General features: G+C 40.3%; 2 protein-coding genes across 2 annotated transcripts; one reads left to right on the plus strand and one right to left on the minus strand.

Annotated features, from left to right (window-relative positions):
• The first annotated feature begins 1,750 nt into the window (after window positions 1-1,750).
• LOC144662570 (uncharacterized) lies at window positions 1,751-8,996 on the plus strand. Its single transcript, XM_078523411.1, has 2 exons — window positions 1,751-2,452; window positions 7,177-8,996. The coding sequence occupies exons 1-2, from the start codon at window positions 1,873-1,875 to the stop codon at window positions 8,142-8,144; spliced, it is 1,548 nt and encodes a 515-aa protein (XP_078379537.1). The 5' UTR covers window positions 1,751-1,872; the 3' UTR covers window positions 8,145-8,996.
• Window positions 8,997-10,551: 1,555 nt separating this feature from the next.
• LOC144662307 (uncharacterized) lies at window positions 10,552-14,105 on the minus strand. Its single transcript, XM_078523091.1, has 2 exons — window positions 13,782-14,105; window positions 10,552-13,695 (listed from the first exon to the last, which is right to left on the minus strand). The coding sequence occupies exons 1-2, from the start codon at window positions 13,999-14,001 to the stop codon at window positions 12,416-12,418; spliced, it is 1,500 nt and encodes a 499-aa protein (XP_078379217.1). The 5' UTR covers window positions 14,002-14,105; the 3' UTR covers window positions 10,552-12,415.
• Between the last annotated feature and the right edge of the window lie 10,320 nt (window positions 14,106-24,425).

A 24,425-nucleotide genomic window follows, 5' to 3' on the forward strand; every position in this document is an offset into this window, starting at 1 on the left:
AAGAATGTGCATGTAATTATTAACTGCGCTGCGCAGTTCTTGCTCTGCACGGGGTTTATTATTATTATTATTATTATTTTTTTTCGTTTTGTCGGTGACCTGTCCCAGACCTCCACTCGGTCGAGCTTGAAGTCACGATATGTTTAGAAGCTACAAATCAGTAACAAATGGAAAAAGTTTCTCTTTTTTTGTCTTTATAAAGTATGTTTATTGTGAACTATTCCATTTTGAAGCGTTTAGTCCATGGAAAATACTAAATTTCCACGCTTTCAAAGAGAAATATAATTTAGCGGGCCAGCCGGAATCTGTGAATAAATACCATTACGTTGGTGTAAAAGAATGTGCTGACATGACAAGTTTCACTTTCGATCGGCTAGAGCTCAAGTCACGTAATGTTTTAAAGCTATTATAAGCTACCTATCAAATCTTTGCGAATCCTTTGGTCTTTACTAAACAAATTTATTGCATGAATTTCTCTTTGAAGGGTAATCTATTATTTTTGGGCCTGTGTCATTGAAAGGATTTTAGAGATAAAAAAACAATTCCCTTCACATACCCTCTGTTCTAAAAACAGCTTCAGCGTCCGCGCGTGGGAATTCGGCCAGAATTTGCATATAACAAAAATTATTAATCGCGGCTAGAACAAGTCAACCATGAAATGTCACACAAAGTTTGTCAAACGCTGCATTTTTACAACCGCCTATTGTAATACGAAAACCGAAACAGGGTCAAATAAATTTTGAACTGTTGAAGAGGTTCAAAAATAGTACTTACTTTATAGAAACTGCAAAACATTGTCATTGGGCCAGTTTTCAGTTTTATGCAAATAGGGAATACTGTCGAAATTCTCACGGATACTTACGTTTCTGGCGTGAAGCAAGACTTATGAAGTGATCTTGCAGACCCAGGGGCAACTTTCGCCCGAAAAATCCCGTTGTTCCGATAAGCGATTTTTTTGGTTTCACGGATCAGGATCGTGGGAATTAAATTTGGCCAGCATTAGCATATTAAAAAAATATTTAATTGCAGATGAAACTAGTCAACCATGAAATTTCACACAAGGTGTTTTCTTACCATTTTGTTTGTCAGTCGCAACATTTTTTGACACAGGTAAAGGGGATAAGGGGTGTGTGCATTTTTTGTTCCCCCACATTTTGCATGTCAGTCGCAACATTGTTTGACGCAAATAAAGGGAATATAAGGGGGTGGGGGTGCATTTTTTATTCTCCCCGCAAGACTACCCCTAGGTTGGTCACGTGACCAGCGCAGTTTTAAGCTCTAAGAGCTTCTTGTTTATTATATGGAGGAGTCAGGAGGGGAGTGTTTTATCAACCTCGTCCCCAGGGCCTTCTCGGGGCGAGTTTTCAAAGGCCCTGGGGACGAGGTTGAGTGTTTTACCGGGAATGCAGACGAGAATTTTGGAAAATTTGAATGGTCTTTCCAAACTGAAAAACTTATTTGTATAATCAGCATAGTTTCAAATCTAACCGTTTCAAACTCTCTAAACGTTTCATTTGATTGGCTACTTCTTTTGTTAAAATCCAGCCAGTCAAATCATTTAGTCCCCAGAGCAGAGTCTTCGTCCCTTCTGCGCAGGCTTGAATGCGTCAAAGGGAACGAAGACCCTGGGTACGAGGATGTCCCCAGAGACAACGACAAGATGGTTCCAGACCTCGCACTAGCTGACCGCGTATAATTTATTCGGTTCCAGACCATCTGCAGACCGCTTATTACGAATTCAAAATGGGCAGTTCAAAAACAGCAGAAAGCTAGAAATTATTTTTATCTTTTATTCAACTTCTGATTCAACCTCTTATCTGGAGGGCCCCCTTGTTCCGGACTAGAGATAGCGACGAAAATCGAACCTACAATATGGCGTCCCTGTTAAGCCTCAACGATGACTGTCTGCATAGAATTGTGTCATATTTAGACGATCCTTGCTCCTTTTACAGCATTGCTCTCAGCTGCAAGAGACTTCTGCAAGTGACTACTGGCACGAGGGATGTAGTACATTCAAAGCTTTTGCGATCAAAAGCAGAGTTTTACATCAAGAGTTACTTGGTCGATATTAGCAATCATGGCAGAGCTCGGGGTATCCATAGGAAAAAGTTCGACGACAAATACTGCAAATTAAACGAACTTCTTAAAGGTTCTGCACGCCTTACAGGAGCAAAAGGAATACTTTCCTACGCTAAAGTGATTGATGTCTGGCAGAAAAACGGCCCTGTGGTCGCCAAACTGTTTACGTGGATCAGGAATCAAGAAGCCGGTAAACGAGAGGGCAGGCCGCGAGCAACTTGCTTCACTCAATGGCAGAGTGTAACTCTCCATTTACCGACCTGCAATAAGAACATAAAGATCAATACTACGTACTTCCATGATTATATTGGCAATTTCAGAAATGAGCTGAGCATCTATGTATCCTGTGGCGGTTTGTATGTAAAATCTGAAGGTAAATACATAGTTTATTGCCCGGGGGGGGCACCCTGTATATTTTTGGGTGGGGGTGTGCCGCTGGGACTCTGAAACCCTTACCTATACCAGACCATCTTCAGCTGGTTTTGCAACCCTATAATAGACTAAACACCGAAAATCCCTACCGTATCCCAGACTTGCTTCTTTTTAAAACTGCATCACTATAAGTGTTTTTAATGGAAGACCATCTGTTAACAAACGTTGTCACAATGATTTTATTCACCTCTACCGAAGCCTCTTTCTCTTCCAAGTTCCTATTCCTATTCTAGACTTAATTCTTCATACCACTGATCAGTTTCTCGGCAAATGATACCCTATTCTAGACCAAAACTCTCTGATTTCTATACCCTATCCCAGACTAAACTCCTTGAAAACCATACCCTTCACAGTGGCACATACCTATATAGCTCATATAAGGGAGTGCCCCCGGGGATGGGGATGGGGATGGGGGGGGGAACTCCTATATGAAAGGGGTGGGGGTGCTTGTCAGAAATTTTGAAAAGATTACCCCTAAAAGAGACCAATCTGGGCGTGGCTCAAGCTTTTTCTTGACCCCTAAAAGACACCAAAAAAATTAAAAAAAGCATTTATGTATATTTTTTGTGTGTAATCCTAAACCAGACCTTGACAACTAAAAATATTGATTTGGCATTTTGTCTGGAACACCCTAAGCAAGATCAAAACTCTGAAATTTACACCACTAAGCCAGACGACGAGCATCCCCGCCCCTTTCATATGGGAGCCCCCCCCCCCCCCTATTGCTTGCCTTAGCGAGGCAGCACACCATTCTGGGATCCTCAGGGACTGAATGGGAATGATGGAATAAGAGATATAACGAAAATTTTTGCAGTGGAATGATGGCCCTGGTTTTCGGGAATAATAGAAGCGATGTGTCGTTTGGAATAGACAGCAACATTTCTCTGGAAATATAATGTATTTTTTCGTGACTGGAATCAGAAGGGAATAGTGGCTAGTGTTTAAGCCTTCAACTGACGAAGGCCTTAATCACTAGCCAAAACGTCTTGAAAGTAACAAAAAAAGCAGTCAGCGTCAAACCCTTAACAAACTATGTCATCCCTGACTACAATAATACACTATTTTTAAACTTTTGTAGAAGATCATTGTTTGATTTTTGGGAGATATAGAAAGTTTATCTGCTACATTATACAATTGTACTTTTGAATACTGTTGAACGTTGAATAATTTTATTTAGTATAATTTCCAGAGGTGAATTCAATTCTGATCGGTCGAGAAGCTCGGACTATGTCGCAATATTCACCGCGCTAGGCGGTGAATATTGTATCTGAAGGTTTGGCTACTAAGCCCTGCCACATTTGCCATCCAGGCCAGTGAACATGGCGGCATTTGCTGAATGAAAATTTCTCTCATTTAAAATAAATCAGTCCAAATCCTGGATATTTGAAACATTGGGAATTTTGCAAATTTACTACCAAAGCTTTTGGACCGAAAATATTTTCAAGAGATGGTTTTCAAGGCATTAGAATTGATCATAAACATGGTGGTTTTGGAGATCGCACACGGCCATGTACTCAGTCAGATCGACTATCAAAACATTATTTACCGTAATGATTCGATTTAGCGCCCGGGGCGCTTATTTACAATTGGCACCTCGAGGGAGGGCGCTTATTCGAGACAGGGCGCTTATTCGGGACAGGGCGCTTATGTAATTTCTTGAGAAACAACCAAATGTATCTAACAATAACAGAAACTTTAACAGTTAGAAATTGTTTGAAGTTCAGTTACTTTTTAAAGAATTGTTCATTTTAGCAGTAAATATATACATGAACTGTACGGCGAACGGTCAGGAGTTTATCTAGTTGACGTCAATGACTTCGGTATGGGCAGTTATCCACAATAAGGGCACTTATTAGAATAGGGGTGCTTATGAGAACGGGGGCGCTAATTAGAATGCGGGCGCTTATTGGAATAGGGGCGCTTATTTACAAAAACACATTCGAAGAGGGGCGTTTATTCGGAAGGGGGCGCTTATTTGAAGGAGGGCGCTAAATCGAATCATTATGGTAGTTCTCTTCTCATTGGAGCTAGTAATTTCGAGAGGATTCATACAATTGCTCAGACGTCACCAACGTTTAAACAAACGTACCGGATATCTACCGTACCTTTTTCGTAGTGTTTGTTTTGTTCCGTTTTATTGCTAAAACTTGAGTGTAAATATGATTTCAATCAATGAATTAAACTGGTTTACGCGTATGCAAGCAAGCACTTCTGTTTGTTGTTTTCGTGTTTTCTATTGTTATTTTGCAGTTTTTGATATTCACCTCTGAAAATTATACTAAAACAATTATTCGCCTCAGGCTCAGTAAATTGAATAATCACTTCGACTTCGGCGAATAATTGTTAAATATAAATATAAAAATAAATGGGAATTTACAGTGGGATCTTCCACTAGGTGGCCCTTCTTGATCCCACTGATTCCAGATCGAATTGGAAATTTTGGAATTTTATATGCTGTTGAATGCTGCTTGTTATAAGATGCATTTTGAACTGAAATTTCCTGTGATTTATTTTCATTTTTAAGCGATGACGTGTAACTGATGACGTCATTGCTTTATGCAGGCAGCTGATTGACAGGATCTTTTATTCTTTTATTCAATCAAACTCAATCAAACAGAAATCAAGTTTAACTTAACAAGAAATCGCCGTGTAGAACACAAGAGCAAAATACCTCTGTGCAGTTAGAAAGGTACATTACAATGTATAAACGAAAGAGACTAATTTTATATGATGGTATCTATTAGATTTAGCAGACAGAAATTTCTAATTCTTATAATATACAGGGCCGCTGTGAACAAGAGACCATTTGACCTTTCTCGCAACTTAATACCTAGCTCCCGCATATCGTGTGTTGTTATCGGAAGTCACGCAATCTTTGTTGAGCCAACATAGGGAAATCTAAAAAAAAATTAAATTATAAAATGAAATATTACTGTTATGCAAATCTACGAAGAAAATGTATTTTTAACTTTGCATCCTTGGCCTGTAAATTCATAACTACTGTTTTTATTTGAATTCCATCAGATCCTAACTACGCTATTTATACAATCACTAACATTGCTTCTTAGGTTTAAGAAAATGTGATCTGCAGCTGGATAACAGTGTCAAGGTGTCAGCTTCTTTTATTTATGTTAACGTTAAGTTTTCGACAAATTTTCTCAAAATTACCGTAAACACCCGCGTATAAGCCGCACCCGCAGATAAGCCGCACCCTGAGTTTAACAACTCAAATGTTGGAAAAAAAGTTTTTTGAAAGTAAATCAAAGAAAATCCAAAGTCGAGTCAAAAATCCAAAGTTGAGTCTTTGGGAAGTCTTCTTCATCGAACGTAAACTCAATGAACATTGAAACAGAAAATATTTCAGTCTTACCCACAATTTGAGCTCTTTAATATAATGAAAACCAACTTTGACATATTATGGGTGATCTTTTTCTGGCATTTGTTGACAGGTATTTCTTCATTCAATGCAGTTTTTCCATAGATTTTTGTGTGACAACAACAAGAACACGCGCGTAGCTTAGTAACCAGGCATTTGATCGGACGCGAAATATGGGACTAGGGCGAGAACGTAAAGCAAAACAAGATGGCGATAATGGAGGCGTTCGAGTTTCGTGGCTATCATATTCATTATTGACAAATTAAAGAGATTTGGGAGCCATCTATTGGAGATAAACTTGTTGCATAATGAGAGTTTCGTAATCAGTTTGACAAATTTTTCATCAAAGTGCAAAATGAGAGAGAAACAATTGGCCATCTTACTGGTGAATACTCGTGGTATTTTCTCGCTCGTAAAAGTATCAATATTACTGTTAAAGTAATAGGCCATTGTCGACACTGCAAACAGTATAGGAGCTGTCAAACTTGCAAAAGCAATGGCCGGCAGATAAGCCGCACCCCCGCTTTCGAGCGAAAATTTTTGGAAAAAAGGTGCGGCTTATCTGCGGGTTTTTACGGTATGTAAGACCCCTTGTGAAACGTCATCGCTTCTGCATGCATTGCGTGCCATTTATTCGGAGTAGCCAGGGAAAAGAAATTTAATTCACAGTGCATGCAGTAAAAGTATATTCCACCTGACTTTGGTCACACTGTTCGTAACAGGACTCCTTCAGGACTTCAAAAATGTCATTTTAACCTGGACTGCTTGAACAGGATGAAATCGTGTAATTTTAATTTTAGTTGGACAAAAATTGAGTACCAGAGTAATTTATACCCTATTGTGTTATTTTCTACCCTTTTTAAAACTAAAGATGTAAGTAATTACCCGTGGTAACCTCAACAACAACTTCTTATCAGAGCCTGAGAAAATGAATTTCAAAGTTCTCAAGAGCCATGTTAACTATAGGTAAAATCTCACGTGTAGCTATTTTGCAAAATCATCTTTTAAGGGATTCAGTGGAATTCAATGGAACTTTGAAATTTATTTTTGATGTTTGCATTGTTTGAAATGATTTCTTTTTATAAGATATTTGAAACAGTAACACAGAAGTTTGCAATAAGATGTAAATAATTTTGGTACATAATTTTGCCCAATGAATACTCGAAGTCCTGGCGGATTTGGTCTTAAACCTGGCGGATTCGGTCTCCTCCCCAGGAGGTGTTGGTGAAGGGGGGACTCCAGATTACCAATAGGAATTGTTTGCAAAGATTTCCCTATAATTTTTGTAGGTTTTACCCGCTCTTGCCCTGAAGATTACTTGTACTGGAAAGAGGAAGCCATTCCAGGTGCTGCGAAACCAATGAGACCAGTGATCCAGCTCCTACAGAAAGAGCTTGGTGACACCAGCCCTCCAATAACAGATCTTTTCTTCGTCTGGTTGTGCTTGTTTTTTCCAGGCGGCAATAACTTGCCTGAAGAACACAGACTTAGTTTTAAAGATGCTGGTAGAAATGAGAAACCCACTCCTGGCTCTGTTCAGGTGGCTCTAGATCTGTTTCATCAGAATCTTCAAACTGAAGCCAAATTTCAAGATTTAATTTCTAACTGGAAAAATGATGACGAAGAAGAAACACAGTATTTCAAAGAGCTAGTAGAAACTATTCATCACCTGTCCCAGAGATCAGAAACCAAACTCCTTCAAAGATTATTGGAAGATGCTGGCAGGTTTTATCGCATTGCATCTGAGTACAAACTGAAAAAACTGCCCAAACAACTTTTGCTTGACTTAGTGCTACGAACATCATTGGAAGAAAGCAATTACAACGCTGGTTCAATTTCTGACAAGTTTGTTGAGAACACAGTGTCTTTCAGGTCATTGGGAGGCAAAGTCATTAAACTTTGGGGTGGTATGCATGGTGATGGTGCAGGTTGTCCAACCTGGGAGCTAGTGGAACTAGAGTTCACCCTACCAAATGGTAAAGAGTTAAAATTAGATACAGGATACTTGAATTACAGAAGCAAAAAAAGACTATTACCAATTCAAGAGCTGAGCCCAGTGACAGACCTTCTTCAGCAAGGTATCGATGACAGGATGCAAGGTGAGAAGATCCCAAAGATTGACAATATGTTCACAGCTATTTACTTCTTACGCGCCTTGGAGTTTTCTGAGGCTGAAGAAACTTTCTTAGGGGAACACGAGGAGGGGATCCTGATAGAGTCCGATGAAGAATCATCATCAGAGGACAGTGGGCCATAACCACCAGTCTGATACATTAAAATTCAGTATACAAGCCGCACCCCCGATTTTTGACTTGAATTTAGAGGAAAAAGGTGCGGCTTATACACGGAACTTTACCGTAATTTCTATTTTTCGATTCCTTGATTTCTCTAATCTCCTGATAACTCGAACCAAAAAACTTTGTCTTGGATTTGTGTACCGGAAAATTCCAGTTATAAGGCCCCCTGTGCACTTATATTCTGCCTTGGTTATAGGCCTTCCTACCAGTTGTAGGCCCCCCACTGATATAAGCCCCCCTCTGCTGGTTGGCAGTACTGAAAAGGGCTATATGTTGCTCTATTATGACTTTTTAACTAAAAAAGTGATTTCTATCGACACTACTGTGGCTTGTTTTGAAATGTTGTTTATTCCGCTTAATTTAAGCCTCTCCATTTATAAGCCCACCCAAAAAACCCTTACAAAGTTGTAAAAGCCCAGGACTTATAACCGGAATTTTACGGTGATTTAGTTGAACACTGCAATTTCGCCCCAAGTTTCTTCAAATTTCCAGTTTCTCGAATGAAAATTCCTTTCCCTTGGAGAATTGAGAAATTCAGATTCTGCTGTATTACCTTAGCTTGGGAAAAATACAGTTACTGTAATAGCAGTAGCCAGGCGTATTTAGTGAGCATATTCGAACGCATTTTGATCGGGCGCCATCTTGGTCCTCTTACTCGGGAGAGGATTGGGGATAGGAGAAACGTGTCCCCCAGGGTAGGTAGGTAGGTAGGTAGTAACTTAATTTTAACACGGTAAATTCATCAGAAATATACAATAATAAAATACTAAAGGTAATAAATACAATACAAATAACTAAACAATACTAATCTATACTAAAATAAAAAAATAAAAAAAAAATAACTCTGCTTTACATGAATGCTGTGTGGTATAAAAAGTAAAAAGCTAGTTTAAGACTAAGAATGGATAGTAGGAGTGAGGCTGAAAATACAGTGAGGGGGAGGGTAAGGAAAATATGCCTGCCCCCACCCCCCTCTCACGCTTTTACTTGCTTCCAAACCTCTCTTTGCCCTCATCCAACATGGCGGCGAATCTACTCGATCGCGAACTAGTACTGTGCGCGCCCACGGAAAATGCCTGCACTACAGGCTATAATAGCATTTATTATTGTAGCCATAATCAGGGGGAGCTGTCATAAATTAAGTATTGGGAGGCATGGTGGCCTAATGGCTAGTGCCCAGGTTTGACCCCTGGGCAGGGTCTGGCCAGGGTCACTGTGTTGTGTTCTTGGGCAAGACACTTTACTTTCATAGTACATGTACCTCTCTATACTCAGGTATATAAATGGGTACCGGCGACATAATGTTGGGGGGTACCCTGCAATGGACTAGCATCCCATTGGGGGGGTAGTAACCGGGATAAGCTCCAGCAGTATGGGCCGCATGGCTCTAGGCCTCCCTCCCTTGTAAATTAAGCATGTAAATTATGACTGCCCTCAAGGCAAACAACAGTAACAACAACACACGCATTATTACCAAAAGAAGTTAAATTAAAATGACAAACATAGCATATAAATACAAACTTAATGTACAGTTAGCTGTATTAAGTTTTTGCTTTCCAAGAGCTAATGGTAAACAAAACTCACTGTTTTTTGTAGGAACAGTCAACATTTTTTTTTATTCTCCACTATTGAAACTTGTCATAATTTTTGAATAATAAATTCAACGTCATTTCAATGACAATAATTGAAGTTGTCAAACAAACAAAAGGTTTTTTTAACTTTTTTTTTTCAACAACAAACCAGTAGGTTAGAGAACTTTGTAATTAGCTGTAATTGTGTTTCTTAGATGTTCTCTGCAAACAATTTTATTTTTTTGTGTTTTGAGAGAATACTTCTGATGCACCAGACAGACTGATATAATTTATAACTAGTAATAGTTCTCACTATAAAGCTGCCCCCGCTTTTTTATAATTTGTTTTTTGTCGCCTTTAATTATTAATGCCGATGGACTGCACAATTAGGCTTCTTTTTTACTGTGAATAGAGGTTTTGCACGCGTCACGTGATCCCGTAGCAACCGTAACTACGCCGCCATCTTGCATGCCAGGTCAAAACAACATGGCGGCTGTCGAGGGCGATCGAGTACCATCTTTGAGAGGTTACCGGGATTCTCTGAGTGCCGAGAACCGAAAACTATACGACGAAAAGCTAAATTTAACTGCGGGAATCGATCCCTACTCTGTGAGTGCCAATTTTTTCTCTCAATCTATGACCGAATGGCCAGAGATCGAGTTTCCTGACATAGTGAACTACTTGCTCTTCTCAACGAGCAAGTTTACAAAGGAACAAGTCAAAGCATACAAAAGTCTTCAGTCCTACCAATACTTCGTTGCTGGCTGGGTGAGAAGTATCTTCGTTGGAAAAGCTTGAAGAAAAGAAAAATTCTTTTTTTATTATTCTCATTTTTTTTTGTAACGCATGTGTATTTTTGCAAATACTATTTTTTTGCAAAGTGTATTCTTAACTGCACGTGTAATCAGACACTCACATAGCCAGATGGTCTTAGTGAAAGAACTATAGCATAATGTATTTAGTAATTTTGATATGAATTTATAATTGTGACTAACTGTTAGAATTTCAATCAAGTGGGAGTCTAAATATCAATGGCTCTTATTATTTATAATACCGTAAGAACCCACAGATAAGCCGCACCTTTTTTCCAATAATGACAATATAAAGACAATTATGTATTTTTATGGAAAAGATGCAATTAAATGGCTAAACCCCTCTCCTTTTTATTATGTATTTTTGTAACAGGCCATGGAGAGATCCCATCAGAATTTTACCTTAAAGCCAACTGGTTTATGGATTTCTCCAGACAACCCACACATTGGAGCAACACCAGATGCCATTGCTTCTTGCGACTGTCATGGCACTTGGTGTGTCGAAGTCAAGTGCCCCTTTTGTGTACGCGACCAAGTTCTCTCTGAGGCTGTCGATGGGAATCATCACAAGCTTTGCCTGGAGCGGTCTCCCAATGGTGGTCTTACTCTCAAGAAAACACACCCGTATTGGACACAGGTGCAGGTGCAGCTGCATGTCACAGGATTTCAGTTTGCACACTTTGTTGTGTGGACAGAACAGGACTTGCACATAGAGATGATTAAACGTGACAATGATTTTTTTAACACAAACTTATCAAAGGCCAATAAGGTGTACAAGTTTGCTATCCTGCCTGAATTATTAGCCAAGTGGTATACACAACCAAAAGAACAAAGTTCTGATACTCAATCAGCTAGCAAACTGTTCTGTTACTGTAGGGTGAAAGATGACGAATCTCTGGTGTTAGTTTGCAGTGGTTCAGCTTGCGTGTTTAGAAAATTTCACTTAAGGTGTTGTGGTCTTTGTAGGCGACCATCAGCTAACAGAGCTTGGTTTTGTACAGACTGCAGAAGACAAAACAGACTCAGCTCTACTCAACAAGATGTGCGGCAGTCTTAACATAAACTACATGAAAATTATTGTAGAGATGTTTTAAATCTCAGTTTTTTAAACTAGATTTCCTGGGATGAAGTTTCTAAGAACATTGAGCAATTTTTAAATTATATTTCTATAATAAATAAGTCGTTACTTTGCCTTTATAACATAGCTGATATTCTGAAAATGAAATTTATAATTTTTGAAGTTTTGGTTGTTAGCTGCAGTACATACTCCCTGGGTGGGGGTGGGGGTACTTTGGATATTTGTTGAAAGGGATGATCAAATATATTAAGGTGGGGTGGGGTTAAAATTTATAGATGTTAGGATTTTTTGAGTAGAAAAATTTAGCCAGCTGTTTTTGGGTGGCTTGATTTAGGAGGGATTGCATATTAAAAAAAAACAGTTCAACATAGGGACACAAATTTGGATCAGGGCATTTTTCATTTTTTCATCTCCATCGCTTGAAACCCTGAGTACCTTTACTCTCCCACCCCATCCTGCTTGAAAAAAAACTGCCTGTAAGAACCTCTACACAATTTGAAGTCTGACAAAATAGGTCCATAATTTGCTTGAGATATAAAAGTGGATTACTAGAAAAGCAAATAAATTGGGGTTTGATTCTTAAATTTGGAGTAGTCTACTCACAACTTTATTTGTGATAAAAATAGCTTTATTTCTTTATTTGCCACAGACAACCTCTGAATTGTTTTTTAGTCCCCTTAGCCTAAGGACAATGCTGAAACTAAATGAAATCTTAAATTTTCCTAGAATGTACAGCTGACAAATATCTTGAATTAAGGACTCTAATAAAACTAATCTGATGCAACTACTGACTTGCAACAGTTTGTTAAGGCGCAGCAGACAACTGCAATCTTGTCAAGTAAACAGGGTTCAGTGTCCTCTGACATTAAATACTGGATTGGGACGACGCTGTGTCCAAGAATTGTGTACTTCTGACGAACAGCCCCAATAACTCTCTCGACATGAATCCTTACATTAGCTAGTGATCTTGTTGTTTCAATGTCTAATGCTGACAGTTGCGGCTTTCCTTTTGTGAAGCTTGGAATCTGTAAGCGTGCAGCATAAAGGCCCACACTCTCCTCAATATTGAAACCCCGATCAGCTAGAACAAGATCACCGGGTAGTAAGTTATTTAAGAGACCACAGTTCTCAGTTATGAACTTGTCTGATGCCCGCCCTCCCCAACCCTTGGAAATAAATGACACAGTTCCTTGGGGGGTAATTCCAATAAGAAACTTTGCAGTATTATGATGTTTATATGAAGACCACGTCTGGGCACGAGCAAGCAAGCATGAAGGCCGGTCAATAAAAACTTCGAAGCAGTCAATTATGACAGCGCATGAGGAGAACTTCTCTCTGAAGCAGGCAGGTAATGTCAACCTAAGTTCCTCTCTCTCTGGCCATCGCACAAGAAATGTCATGGATGCAAACATTGTATGTACGCAACTCTGAAAAACCCTTGACACAGTGGATGCATGTATTCCAAACCTGTAGGCCAAGTCCTGAACAGATAGATTCAGTCTGAGGCGCATGATAGTCATGATAAGTTGTTGAAACTTGGAAACACACTTTCGTTCAGGTAGTGCAGGGCTAATTAGTTCAAACACGGCCATTAGAACACTCATTGCAGTCAAACCAGTATAAAATTTAACCCTTTCACCGTCAGCTTCGAACCAAGGTTCTGAAAGAACAGCGTTCTTTGATTCGTGCGATCGTTTAAAAGTTTCTAAATCCTCGATGTCCTCCATACAAAGATCAGTCTGAACACCGATTGAATTGGTCGCTGGTGGTCGTGTTTCTTCTATTCCACATAAACTTTCATCAACATCAATGTTTTCCTTTTCACTTTCACATTCCTCCTCGATGATTTCCATTCCTAAGTTGCTACAGTCCGTTTCGTTAAACAATTCACGTACACATTTTCGTTTTTTGCTCTGTCTTTCCTTGGCTCGTCTTTGCCTTTCAAGAGCAGACTTCGAGCTTGGCTTTGATACAGAGCTTGAAGAATGCCCCATGTTCTTCGTAGGCGCCCAGTCAGGATGGCTTTCGTTGTAAAGATCTGCCGGCTTTCCTAGAAAAAAAAAACACGAAAATATAAATTTTAAATACTCTAGCAGTATTCAAGGAAAAAAAACCCTGATAGTTCAAAGCTCTTACCTTCGTGAAAGTGACAAGAACATACGTGCGGATACTTTACGTCGCCATTTTTAACTGCGTCTCTCCGGATGTTTGCGATCCACTGATCGCGCCTTTTTTTCGAAATTTCTTCAGTTAAGACGCCCTGATGTTTAATAACTGAAGGGATTTTGAAAAATGATAGGTGACGGTCTCTATCTGAGCGGTTGGAACACTTAAAAACACAGCAGAATCTACCCATCGCAGCAAATCACTCACGGAACCTTTGTTTGTTTATGTTTGACCTGGCATGCAAGATGGCGGCGTAGTTACGGTTGCCACGGAATCACGTGACGCGTGCAAAACCTCTATTTCTTATTGTGTGACACCGTTAGGTCCTAAAAATATTCACAAGTTCAAGTCGAATTATATTACCTAGCGCGCGTAAATAACACCTAGCGGAAATAACACATAACACATTATTCGTGATGACAACACACAAGCTTATTCCTGGGCTTATAACATTCAAAATAAACTTACAATAATTTCCAGGCCAAAAAGCCTAAAAAATTCCACGAGTAACAAAATATGGCACAAGATTCGAGAAAACAACCCACTCTTTGGATCAAATAATCTGACAGTTTGTTAGCGAAACGAATTACGTTGTACCTTGTACTACATGACAAAGTTCACGCTTTTGTTTATTACTCGTTGTAACTTGTAAGATGTATACGATACAACAAACCTCCGAAATCAAACCTTAAAAATGTAACGCTTGGAACATAGGTAGCCGGCACGTAGCCAAGAACACGAAACCAATTGCTCGAAATCTTTCGACGTATTACTAACATTTGCTTCAAATATCACTTAACACAACCAAAGCAGAGAAACCGCTCGAACAAATCTGTGAACACGCGTAGGCCAAAACCGGAAAACAAAACGCTGCTAGCAGATGGTGAAGCTCGCAACGCGAAGGTGACCAAACGCGACCTCGTGGTTGCAAGTACCCGACACCACCGTACGCGCTTGCAAAAATATTACCCGTCACGACCGTGCGCGCCTAGTTTCGTCAAATCGAGAATGCTTCGCCCACTACAGACACATTTCTTACTTTTTCAACAAATATTCATTGTCCTTGTATGTATACACCCGGGGACTCCTAGTGTGCCTCCTCGGGTTTTGGCCTCTGGGCCAAAACCCTGCGGGGGCAATTACAAAATTCAACGTCAATTCAGTTTTTAATGAAAAGTTTCCAGTTTCCAGTGTTGGAACTGTCAAGGTCGGGGTGTGAGATGCTCAGAGATATAAGTTACTAATATACTCTACAAATCCGAGGGAAAATAAAGTATTCATACACTGCATCATTACATATATCATATCATACCAAATCTATACTACAGAAGTTAAGAGTTTTTATTTTTTTCTGGAACATTTCTTAGAAATTTCTATACTTAAGTTACTTTAGAAGTTGATAAAGGTCAGCACACACACAAGGGGACAAGTCTCTACAACTAGACCCAGGGACAAGGCCCTTTATTGTATTTTGCAGACCTGCCAACTCTCACGCATTATGCGTGAGTCTCACGCCTGCAGATCCAAAATATCGATCTCACGCATACAGCCCAGTTTCTCACGCTTGACTGACAAATTTAGATTTCTTACTCTTAAAACCCATTAAATGTGCATTCAATTCAATTTTGCTGAAACATAACTCAGAAAATGAGCATTGTTATTCGTGTTTGAGTCAATTTTTGCAATTTCACAGACTTCGGCAACGTTGGAAGATCGTCAAAACATCTTCGGAAATATCCGGAAATTGTCGGAACATCTTCGGAACTCTTCGGAAATCTCCGGAAATAGTCGGAACATCTTCGGAAACGTTCGGAAATAGTCGGAAAATGTGGAGAAGGTTATCTCACGCCTTTGACTTAGAAAAAGTTGGCAAGTTGGCAGGTATACCAGCCTCGTCCTTTAAAATTATGGTCCTGCAGTCATTTGGGAGCAAGTGTCTGTGACTAGTCCCCTCATGTAAACTAGTCAAAGGACTTGTTGTAGGGAGTTATGAGTAGTTGTGAGGACTTATCCCTTCCTGTGCCGACCTCAATTAGTAACTAAATTTTTTTGATGTAGCGCAAAGCATCTAAAAGTAAATGAAGTAGTACTATGTACATACAGTGGAAGCTCTCTTAACGGACACTCTCGTAAGCGGACAGTTCTACTCACGGCCACCTTGTTTGAAACCCCTTTTTAACTCCCATACAAACTCTGTATTTTTACATTCTCGTAAGCGGACATTCCCGTAAGCGGCGGCGGACACTTTCGCAGATAACGACTTAGACTTTTTCTTTGTTTTTAAGCTCCCGTAAGCGGAAACCCCAAAGAAAATGCATAAAAAACCTCTGTATCATGTTTTTATCAATCAACTTCACATCGCCGTTCGTCACAATGATTTTACAGTAATTACAGTACCATATTTCAGTGTTTATTTTGTCGTCATCCACGTCCGCCCGGTTATTGTTAGCTAGGCAAGCTCCCGTAAGCGGCCATCTATCCACTACACTTCTAATGGCCGCTCACGAGAACCTTTCTCGTAAGCGGCCAGCTCCAGTTACGGACACTTTTTTCGCGTCCCGAGGGTGTCCGCTTACGAGAGCTTCGACTGTAGTACATGTATACCGTATGTGACACTTAAGGCCATCCCCTTTTTTTTTTTTCGTTTATCGTCGTATGTTTTCTGATTTTGGGTCGGTCGGTCGGAATTAAAAAAAAAAATTCAAAAAAAAAAGTGGATAAGGAGTCTGGAACTAGGAGGCCCGGTACCTCAGCATAATGTCCGTGGAGCCTGGAAACAAGAAGACATGGTTACAAAGTCAACATGGCGGCAATGGAGGAAGGAAAAATCGACGTCGTGGTTAAACTCAAACAAGAACAGCGTAAAAAGGATGAAACATTATTTAAAATAATGTGTCATTGCCTTCTATACCTTCTGTATAAATTTTTTTTTTTTTTTTTGAAAACGCGAAAATCTGGGTCGGTCGGACGACGCTAAACAGAGAAAAAAAAGGGGATGGCCTAATGAAAGGAGACAAAAACTATTTGGCCAAGTTAGTGAGGCCCCATAAAGGGGGTGGGGGGGAGTCCGAGTATCCCGTATCCCATTAATTTTTGGCCTAAATATCACGTATCCCATTAGTTTGATATCCCACAATCTCTTTTCTTAAATATCCTGTATCCCTATAATTTTCCATGAAATATCCCGTATCCCTATGATTTTTCCCTGAAATATCCCGTATCCCTAAAACCCCTAATGGGGCCTCGTTAGTGGTTCAGTTTTCACAGTGATGATATTTAAGAATGTTGTATTTTTAGGGCCTGTTTACATGGAAGGCGGGTGCCCCGGCTAACCGAGCTACCCTGGGCGAGCCAACTTTTCATACGTTTCTTAAGAAAACGCATTGAAGCCTTTACATGCTAGAAGGGTAACCCGCCTTGCCGGGGCACTCGGTCTACTTGCCCGGGGCACCCTTCTAGGCGGGATAGCTTTTTGCCATGTAAACGGTTATGCCCGAGCTATCCCTGCTTGCCGGGATAAGTTTTCGCGCGTGTTTTTAAACTAAATTTGAAGTTAATGGCATAAAATGTATAAATTATGGACCCAAACAGTGCTATTTGATCAAAATTAGTTTTATCAGTCGGCTGGAAATATTTCTTTGAGCAACAGCTAATTTATTCGAAATTTTCGTGGGAATGATTAGGCCATCCCCCTTTTTTTTTCTCTGTTTAGCGTCGTCCGACCGACCCAGATTTTCGCGTTTTCAAAAAAAAAAAAAATTATACAGAAGGTATAGAAGGCAATGACACATTATTTTAAATAATGTTTCATCCTTTTTACGCTGTTCTTGTTTGAGTTTAACCACGACGTCGATTTTTCCTTCCTCCATTGCCGCCATGTTGACTTTGTAACCATGTCTTCTTGTTTCCAGGCTCCACGGACATTATGATGAGGTACCGGGCCTCCTAGTTCCAGACTCCTTATCCACTTTTTTTTTGAATTTTTTTTTTTAATTCCGACCGACCGACCCAAAATCAGAAAACACATACGACGATAAACGAAAAAAAAAGGGGGGATGGCCTTATCCTAATTCACGACACAACAAATTTAATTTCAATTTGGCGGCCAAATACTGTTGAATTTCGATTGAATTTCGTCAAAAATGGACGCAGTAAATATCTGAGAACTTGCACATCAAATTAAAATAAGTTTGAAGACGAAAAGCCTTGATTATTCAGTAAAAAGTCATATTTTTCTTCAATCATTTGGAGCTAGATTGTTTTCCCACGCCGTGACACGCTTCAATGACGCTGTCTCAACTCGGGTAGAAGGGCTGTGAATTCTGCATGTAAAGGCGGGCTATGTTTTATCCCTTCTAGCCGGGTAACTCGGTTAGCCGGGGCACCCTCCCTCCATGTAAACAGGCCATTAGAAGAAACACTCAAAATTGTACTGCCGTACATAGTGGAGTAGAAGGTAGTAACAAAAAATTGAAACCAAGACTGGTCGTGTTTGAGATGACTTGAACTTAATTACCTCTGGGTTTGTAAATCCTTGGTTCAAAATGGGCAGCTGTTCCTCTCCCCCCCCCCCCCCCCCACACACACACACACCCCTGATTCCCCCTCGCCCCTGATTCACATTTGGCTTGAAATATAGCAGTATGCACGGACATTCTTTTTCCGACATAACCTGTTCTCCACAGATCACATATTTCCTTAACTTCTATAAAGTTGCAAAGTAAAATACTCTACGCGGTGGCAAATAATAGCTCAACATAGACGTTTCGGACAGCCCTTCCACATGGAACCAACGGCATACAATAAAACATCTATAAGAGCGCGCACGTTTAAATTAATGCCAGTGCATTGTTTGAGGCAACAGACCATTAAGTCATCCACAGAGTGGCAGGCGGAGTTTGAATGTCAGCTACATTGTACGGGAAAACCCGGGGGAAAGGCTTCGAATACTGCGCGGGTTCTCGCTGAAGCGTTCCCGTAGCCGCGTAAGGATTTTACATGGTGCAGCTCGCCTGATACACTTTTATAGCGTATTTATTACGCGCGCATTTAGTAGGGCTATTACTAGAAAAAAAAGGCAGGCCAAAATAAGAAGGGAACTGGGCGTATACTAGCTATGCAACGCTTTCGAGTAGTATGCTATGGAATATCCCACAAGTCACTTGTATTTTTCGGTATAGTTTTTCTAAAGTGTCACGCATCAACGAGGATTTTTACTTTCATTTATGCGTAAACTAATCGTTTCCAATAAAGTTTAACTACGAGAGCAAAATAGCTTAATTTGTATTTGTCTTCATTTGATAAAACATTTTATCAGCAAACAAACTAACGGTGTGCGTTTAAAATGATCTATTAATTTTCACTCAAAATTATATCACAATGAAAATAGCTTGCAAATGCAAACAGGTTTGAGCCTAAAAGAAACTGCGTTCGCTGACCGTGTTCGTCCAGTGTAACAATACTGCTTACGCAGATTGTGGTCGAACATTGATCGCACAAGTTTCGTGAATGTCGATATCTTTCCGATACGCTGTCAGAGAGGCAGATTTTAATCTGTTCGTAGCGTTGAAATCTTTACCAGAACTTAAAATTCTAGTCTCCAAGCTTTTGCGCCAAGCTTGCAATTCCTGATAACTCGGGAATTCACTAATTGTTTGCGTTTGCGCTGAGGTCATTTCTGCCTGGATAAATGTTTGCGACGACGGCTGTGATTTTAAATTCCCCGTAAGATCGTTCTCTTCTGACCTCTCTTCCCGGGGGGGGGGGGGGCACTTCCTATAAATGGGCTAATGGGGATGTGCCGCTGGATGGGGTCGCATTTTAACGACTGGACTGACTATAATGGGGTCGCCATTTCAAGCATTTTTTATAGGGTGACTAGAATGGGGTCACACTTTTCCGGGATTTTGAGAGTACGAAAATCTGGCAAGTTGTGATTTATGAACGGAAATATTCGCCGAAAAAAATGTTACCGTATTTATTGCTGTTGTTCAATATTTGACAAACGGCTCCCAGAAAGTGACTAAGTTGGGGTCGTAAAAATTAAATTTACCCAAAAGTGACTAAGATGGGGTCTATAATTGGCCATAGAATATGACTATAATGGGGTAGGGGTTCTGAGAGGCCAGCGACACATACCCAACAAAAATTTACCCAAGTACCCCCCCCCCGGGCCTCTCTTCTCCAGTATTGCTGCAGTTCGAATCGCCCTGTTCATTTCCCTTTCGATTCTCTTCGAAAAATTCGCCCTCTTCAGCTTCATCAGCGTTCCGTTCATTTTTAAAGCCGACATTGTCTACGGCAATATTTTGACCATCTAATTGCAACTGTGATTGTTCCTTTTCAATAATCAAATCCTTGTTTAATATTTCAGCAGAGCTGCAAAGTCCTCCATTCTTGTGCTTGCTATTTTTCCCCAGATTATCTTCTTTAATTTTATCGAGTTTCCGAGATTCTATCATTGTTTTACTTTGAGTTTTCGACTGATCGATTCCGTCTTGGAATGCTCTCATTTTGAAGAAGGCGTTTCGCGCGCTCCTTGTCACAAAAGTTATTGTGATTAATATTCTTTGAAAGCATGCTGATGTTTCGGGGATTCTTGTTGTGTGCTAGCTTGATTGGAAACCCAGGAATAGTCCTTCTTTTCTGTAATACAGGTGGAAGTTTAACTTTAGAATCCTTAGCAACAGCCTGTGTGAAGAAAAACGATTTAGTTTGCCCTTCTTTCCTCGGGTCGTGTACCGCATTTTCCATGGTATGCGGCCGATAAATTCCCAGAGACTTTTGACGATCTATGATTTTCAGCCTACGAGCCGTTATAAGGGACATTTCAAAGCAAAAGTATCTCTCTCGCATTTTCTTCTCCATTTCTATACGTTTCACTTCCATGTTTAAAACGATTTGGTGCTTTCTGTTCGCCTTTAATTATAACGTACCGTGGCTTCGCTGTCTTGCTGGGCTGTAATCCGTACATGCAACATTTTGCTGCGAGTCTGTTTAATTTAGCTTGAATCTACGCGAAATCAGTATAAAATGCTTGTAGAGCATGAATGGAGATATTGGGCTTCGACGTCGCCACTCTATGTTATATTTTCGCTCTAATTTTCCCTTTTGTTGTCCATGATGTTGTAAAAAAGCGTTTTTAAGCTGGTATCTTGAAATGTTGGAACTTTAAGTTGGAGTAACTTTTTTACTGAGTAGATCAGTATCTTCTCGTGATGAACATCAAACAAGGTGTCTTGCTGTGCAAACAAGCTGTTAATCCAATAAACATTCACACCACGACCGGCCGGCTTATGTTGAGTGAACAAGAAACGCTGTAAGGAAATAACAAAACTACTGTCTGGTATATTCTGTTGGTTGCGCGCCGTCCAATGCAAGACAAAATATTTCTCTGGGGTATTTATGTTCGGTCGATCGCCGCTTTACAGCCACGCTGTCACTGAACGTCTGTTCTTGCTGACTCTACACCAGAGCAAGACTGTATGATCCACAATTGAATACTTCTCAGAGGGTCCTGAAGGGGTAAAATGGGAACTTGGATTTGCCTATTTTTACTGGGATTTGCATATGTTTTCACTGGGAAAATGGGATTTGGGTAACTGGGACTGGGATTCACAACCAGAAAATGGGAATGGGAAGCACGTGAGTACACGAAAAAAACATATATTTCAGGCTCAATTATATTCCTCAAGGCATAGTTACAATGTTGAAAACTCTGAAACAAAACCAACGCCTGCACGCAAGTGTCTTTCAAGTGGCGGTCAATTTTCCTGTCAGTGATTTAGTTACTGAGCGGAACAGCTATGACTGAGCATGCTCCAACTAGCGTAATCCAATATGGGCGAAACACATCGTACCCAGGGTCTTCGTTCCCTTTGAACAGCGATCTGGAAACGAACGAGCCTGGAAGGTTCTGATTGGAAGTCCAAAAATATTGGACTTCCGGTTGAATTGCGCATGCTTAGCTTAAAAACCAAGACTCAACGATTTTCTTGGTGTTTACTTCCGGCCATTTTATTGTTTTTAAAACCAATCAAAATCAATCTTGCAACGGAGCTGTTGAGAGTCGCTCGTGTCGTCAAGATTGCGCAGTATGGAACGAAGACTCGAGGTACGAGATTGGAAGAAACGCCGTCGGTGACGGCAATTCCTCTACTAACCTAGTAACACACACGGAGACATTCCTGCTCACTCACTCAAAGAACTGGAGAAAACGTTAATACGGATGTGTTGAGTTGAGAATTTCAGAAAACAAAAGGGATTCACCAATTTCAACTAGCAGAAATAAAAACAGGATTTAGGACAATTAAAACAACACAGTTACTGCACGTATAGTGCGTTTAATTCTTGATTTTTCATGCACTGGGATTTACCAAAAATTTCACTGCTGGGATTGGGATTTGAGCAAAAAATGGGCTGGGAAATGGGATTTATTCAAAATTTTGGCTGGGAAATGGGATTTAGAACCCCCCTTCAGGACCCTCTTCTCAATCCATTAGTGAGTGGTCCTGAGTTACTTAACGATGTAAAAATCTACGAAGTGTTCTGCGTAATACTTCTCTTGCACCGCACACCAGCTATACACATTTGACTTTGTAATAAACACAACTGCTCTCACTTGCAATTGTACTGCAGATGAACGAGTTGGACGGAAATCTGCGCTATCATTGGCTCAGAATACAGCACAAAGCGAGTATTACAATGAAAGTGTTTTTTTAGTCGTCCTTCTTGCTATGGCTTCTTCCTCGGTCTATCTTCCTTCCAAGCGTGTTTTCCTTTGTGTTGTTAGAAATGGCGTTTAGTATACAGAGACCTCTTTCTGTTATCAACGTTTTTCTTCATGATATCCAATCAACTTCACGTTGTTTGCTCACTGTCTAAAGAAGCAACATTTTGCATGCATCTGTTCATGAACTTTTTGCGTGCTCAATTTAAGCTCGCTTGATAGCCGTTGCCTGGACAATTTATCAAGTTGCAGTCGTAAACACAAAAACTAGCTGGCTTTTGCTGTTAAGGACTTGTCGCTAGTAAGATTAATTGGTTCGTTTGCTATGAAATCCCTTGAGAGCTGTACAGATAATGATACTCAAATATTGCGCCATTTACATGCAAATACTGGTTGACTTTTGCTTTTGTTTGAAAGGATTGTTTTTCTGGCCAATCAGAAAGAAGGGATTGAAACGCTTCTGGAACTGGTTCGGTAAAAGAAAGTGCCCAGGGGCTCTTCCGAGTTGTTTTAAACTTTCGCCCGTAAATCCCGTCGTCCCGATGAGCTGCCCGTCGCCCCGACTAACTGCCCCTGGGTCTCCGAGGATGTTTCGGAAACAAAAATGTGAGAACTTAGGTGAGAACTTGAAAAATTCCGGCGGAGTATTTCAAGTTGAAATTCTTTTCGACCCTTTCCATCAACAAGTAGGGTGATTATAGCACGGTTTCGACGAAAAACAATCAAAATACTTCCCTTTTAACTCTGTGCCAACATAAATTCACGCAAAAACCGTTAAGTCTCAAAGGAGACTTACGATCGTAAACTTATTTCAAGGCTACAGCGCTTAGGCTGCGAATACAGCCGTCTCGCATCCTAATCGCTTAAGCGGCTGTTCTTCTAGGCTATACAGCGCTTGGTACCGTTATTTACTATCCGCAGAACTATCTACAGCAGTTGTTTTACGATATGCAAACAACCAAAGGTTAAATTAATGGCAAATCATTTCTGAGCGGCAACGTCTTGTCCAAAATAATATTTTTATCGCAAGTGCATAACCCACATCATCACCCCTCCCTGCCCTCCCCTCTCCGCTACACCTCACCGAGGGCACTCCATCCAGATCCTTACTATCCTTGCTCTTTTATATACCCTTTTGAAGACCAAAGAAAACTTCCTTTTCGCTACCTGACAAAATAAAAACGTGCATAAACCTTCAATAAAATCGAAGATGTTGCCCCTTTTACATAGCTCCAGAAGGGACACGCATCTCTACCCTTGAATTTTACTTTCGACAGGGGTCCGTTGGGCTTCAAATAAAAAAAAAAAAACAATTTAGAATATTTAGATAGATCGACTGCCCTGTGTTCGGTAGATTAAAAGAAAAGTAATATGAGGGATAATTCTTTACCCCTTATTATTTTACCCGCGGCCTAGAAATGTGATTCCTTCAGTCTGCTTAGGAATTTCCTCCTCGCCCGCCCGCGCCTGCGTTCGAGACAACTCAATATAAGAGTAATTGGTAGAGTAAAACAGACCCTTCGTTTTTGCCATTTGTAACTTTTTCTGTCTAAAATGTTATATAAGAGTAGGGATATGGACGGCGCCTCGAGCTCGAGGCCTCCGGTATAATTACTTTTCGTGTACCCGTACGCGCTGGTCGTAAGAGATTTTCTTCATGGTCTTACAAAAAACGTTGGAGCCTAGTCGCCCGTCAGGCCGGAGCTTCTTCCAGTTTCATATATAGTTGGAGAATTTTACTCCCACAAAATAAGATGCTAGTCCATCGCAGGATTATCCTCTCCTTCCTCCTCTCAACATACACACACACCTTGGTGGAGACAGCAGTGTGGGAAAAAAATTGTCTTGCCCAAAAACATAATGCAATGATCCCGGCTAGGGCTCGA

This window comes from Oculina patagonica, chromosome 8 (genome assembly GCF_052425735.1).
Source record: "Oculina patagonica isolate OP01 chromosome 8, crgOcupat, whole genome shotgun sequence".
NCBI classification, from domain to species: Eukaryota; Metazoa; Cnidaria; class Anthozoa; order Scleractinia; family Oculinidae; genus Oculina; species Oculina patagonica.

Bases quoted from the DNA above. Each gene is read 5' to 3' on its own strand.
- LOC144662307 (XM_078523091.1), bottom strand. From the start codon at position 14,001: ATGGGTAGATTCTGCTGTGTTTTTAAGTGTTCCAACCGCTCAGATAGA. The intron at 13,696-13,781 runs GTAAGAGCTTTG...TTTTTTTTCTAG, and splicing joins TTCTTGTCACTTTCACGAAG to GAAAGCCGGCAGATCTTTAC.
- LOC144662570 (XM_078523411.1), top strand. From the start codon at position 1,873: ATGGCGTCCCTGTTAAGCCTCAACGATGACTGTCTGCATAGAATTGTG. The intron at 2,453-7,176 runs GTAAATACATAG...TAATTTTTGTAG, and splicing joins TTTGTATGTAAAATCTGAAG to GTTTTACCCGCTCTTGCCCT.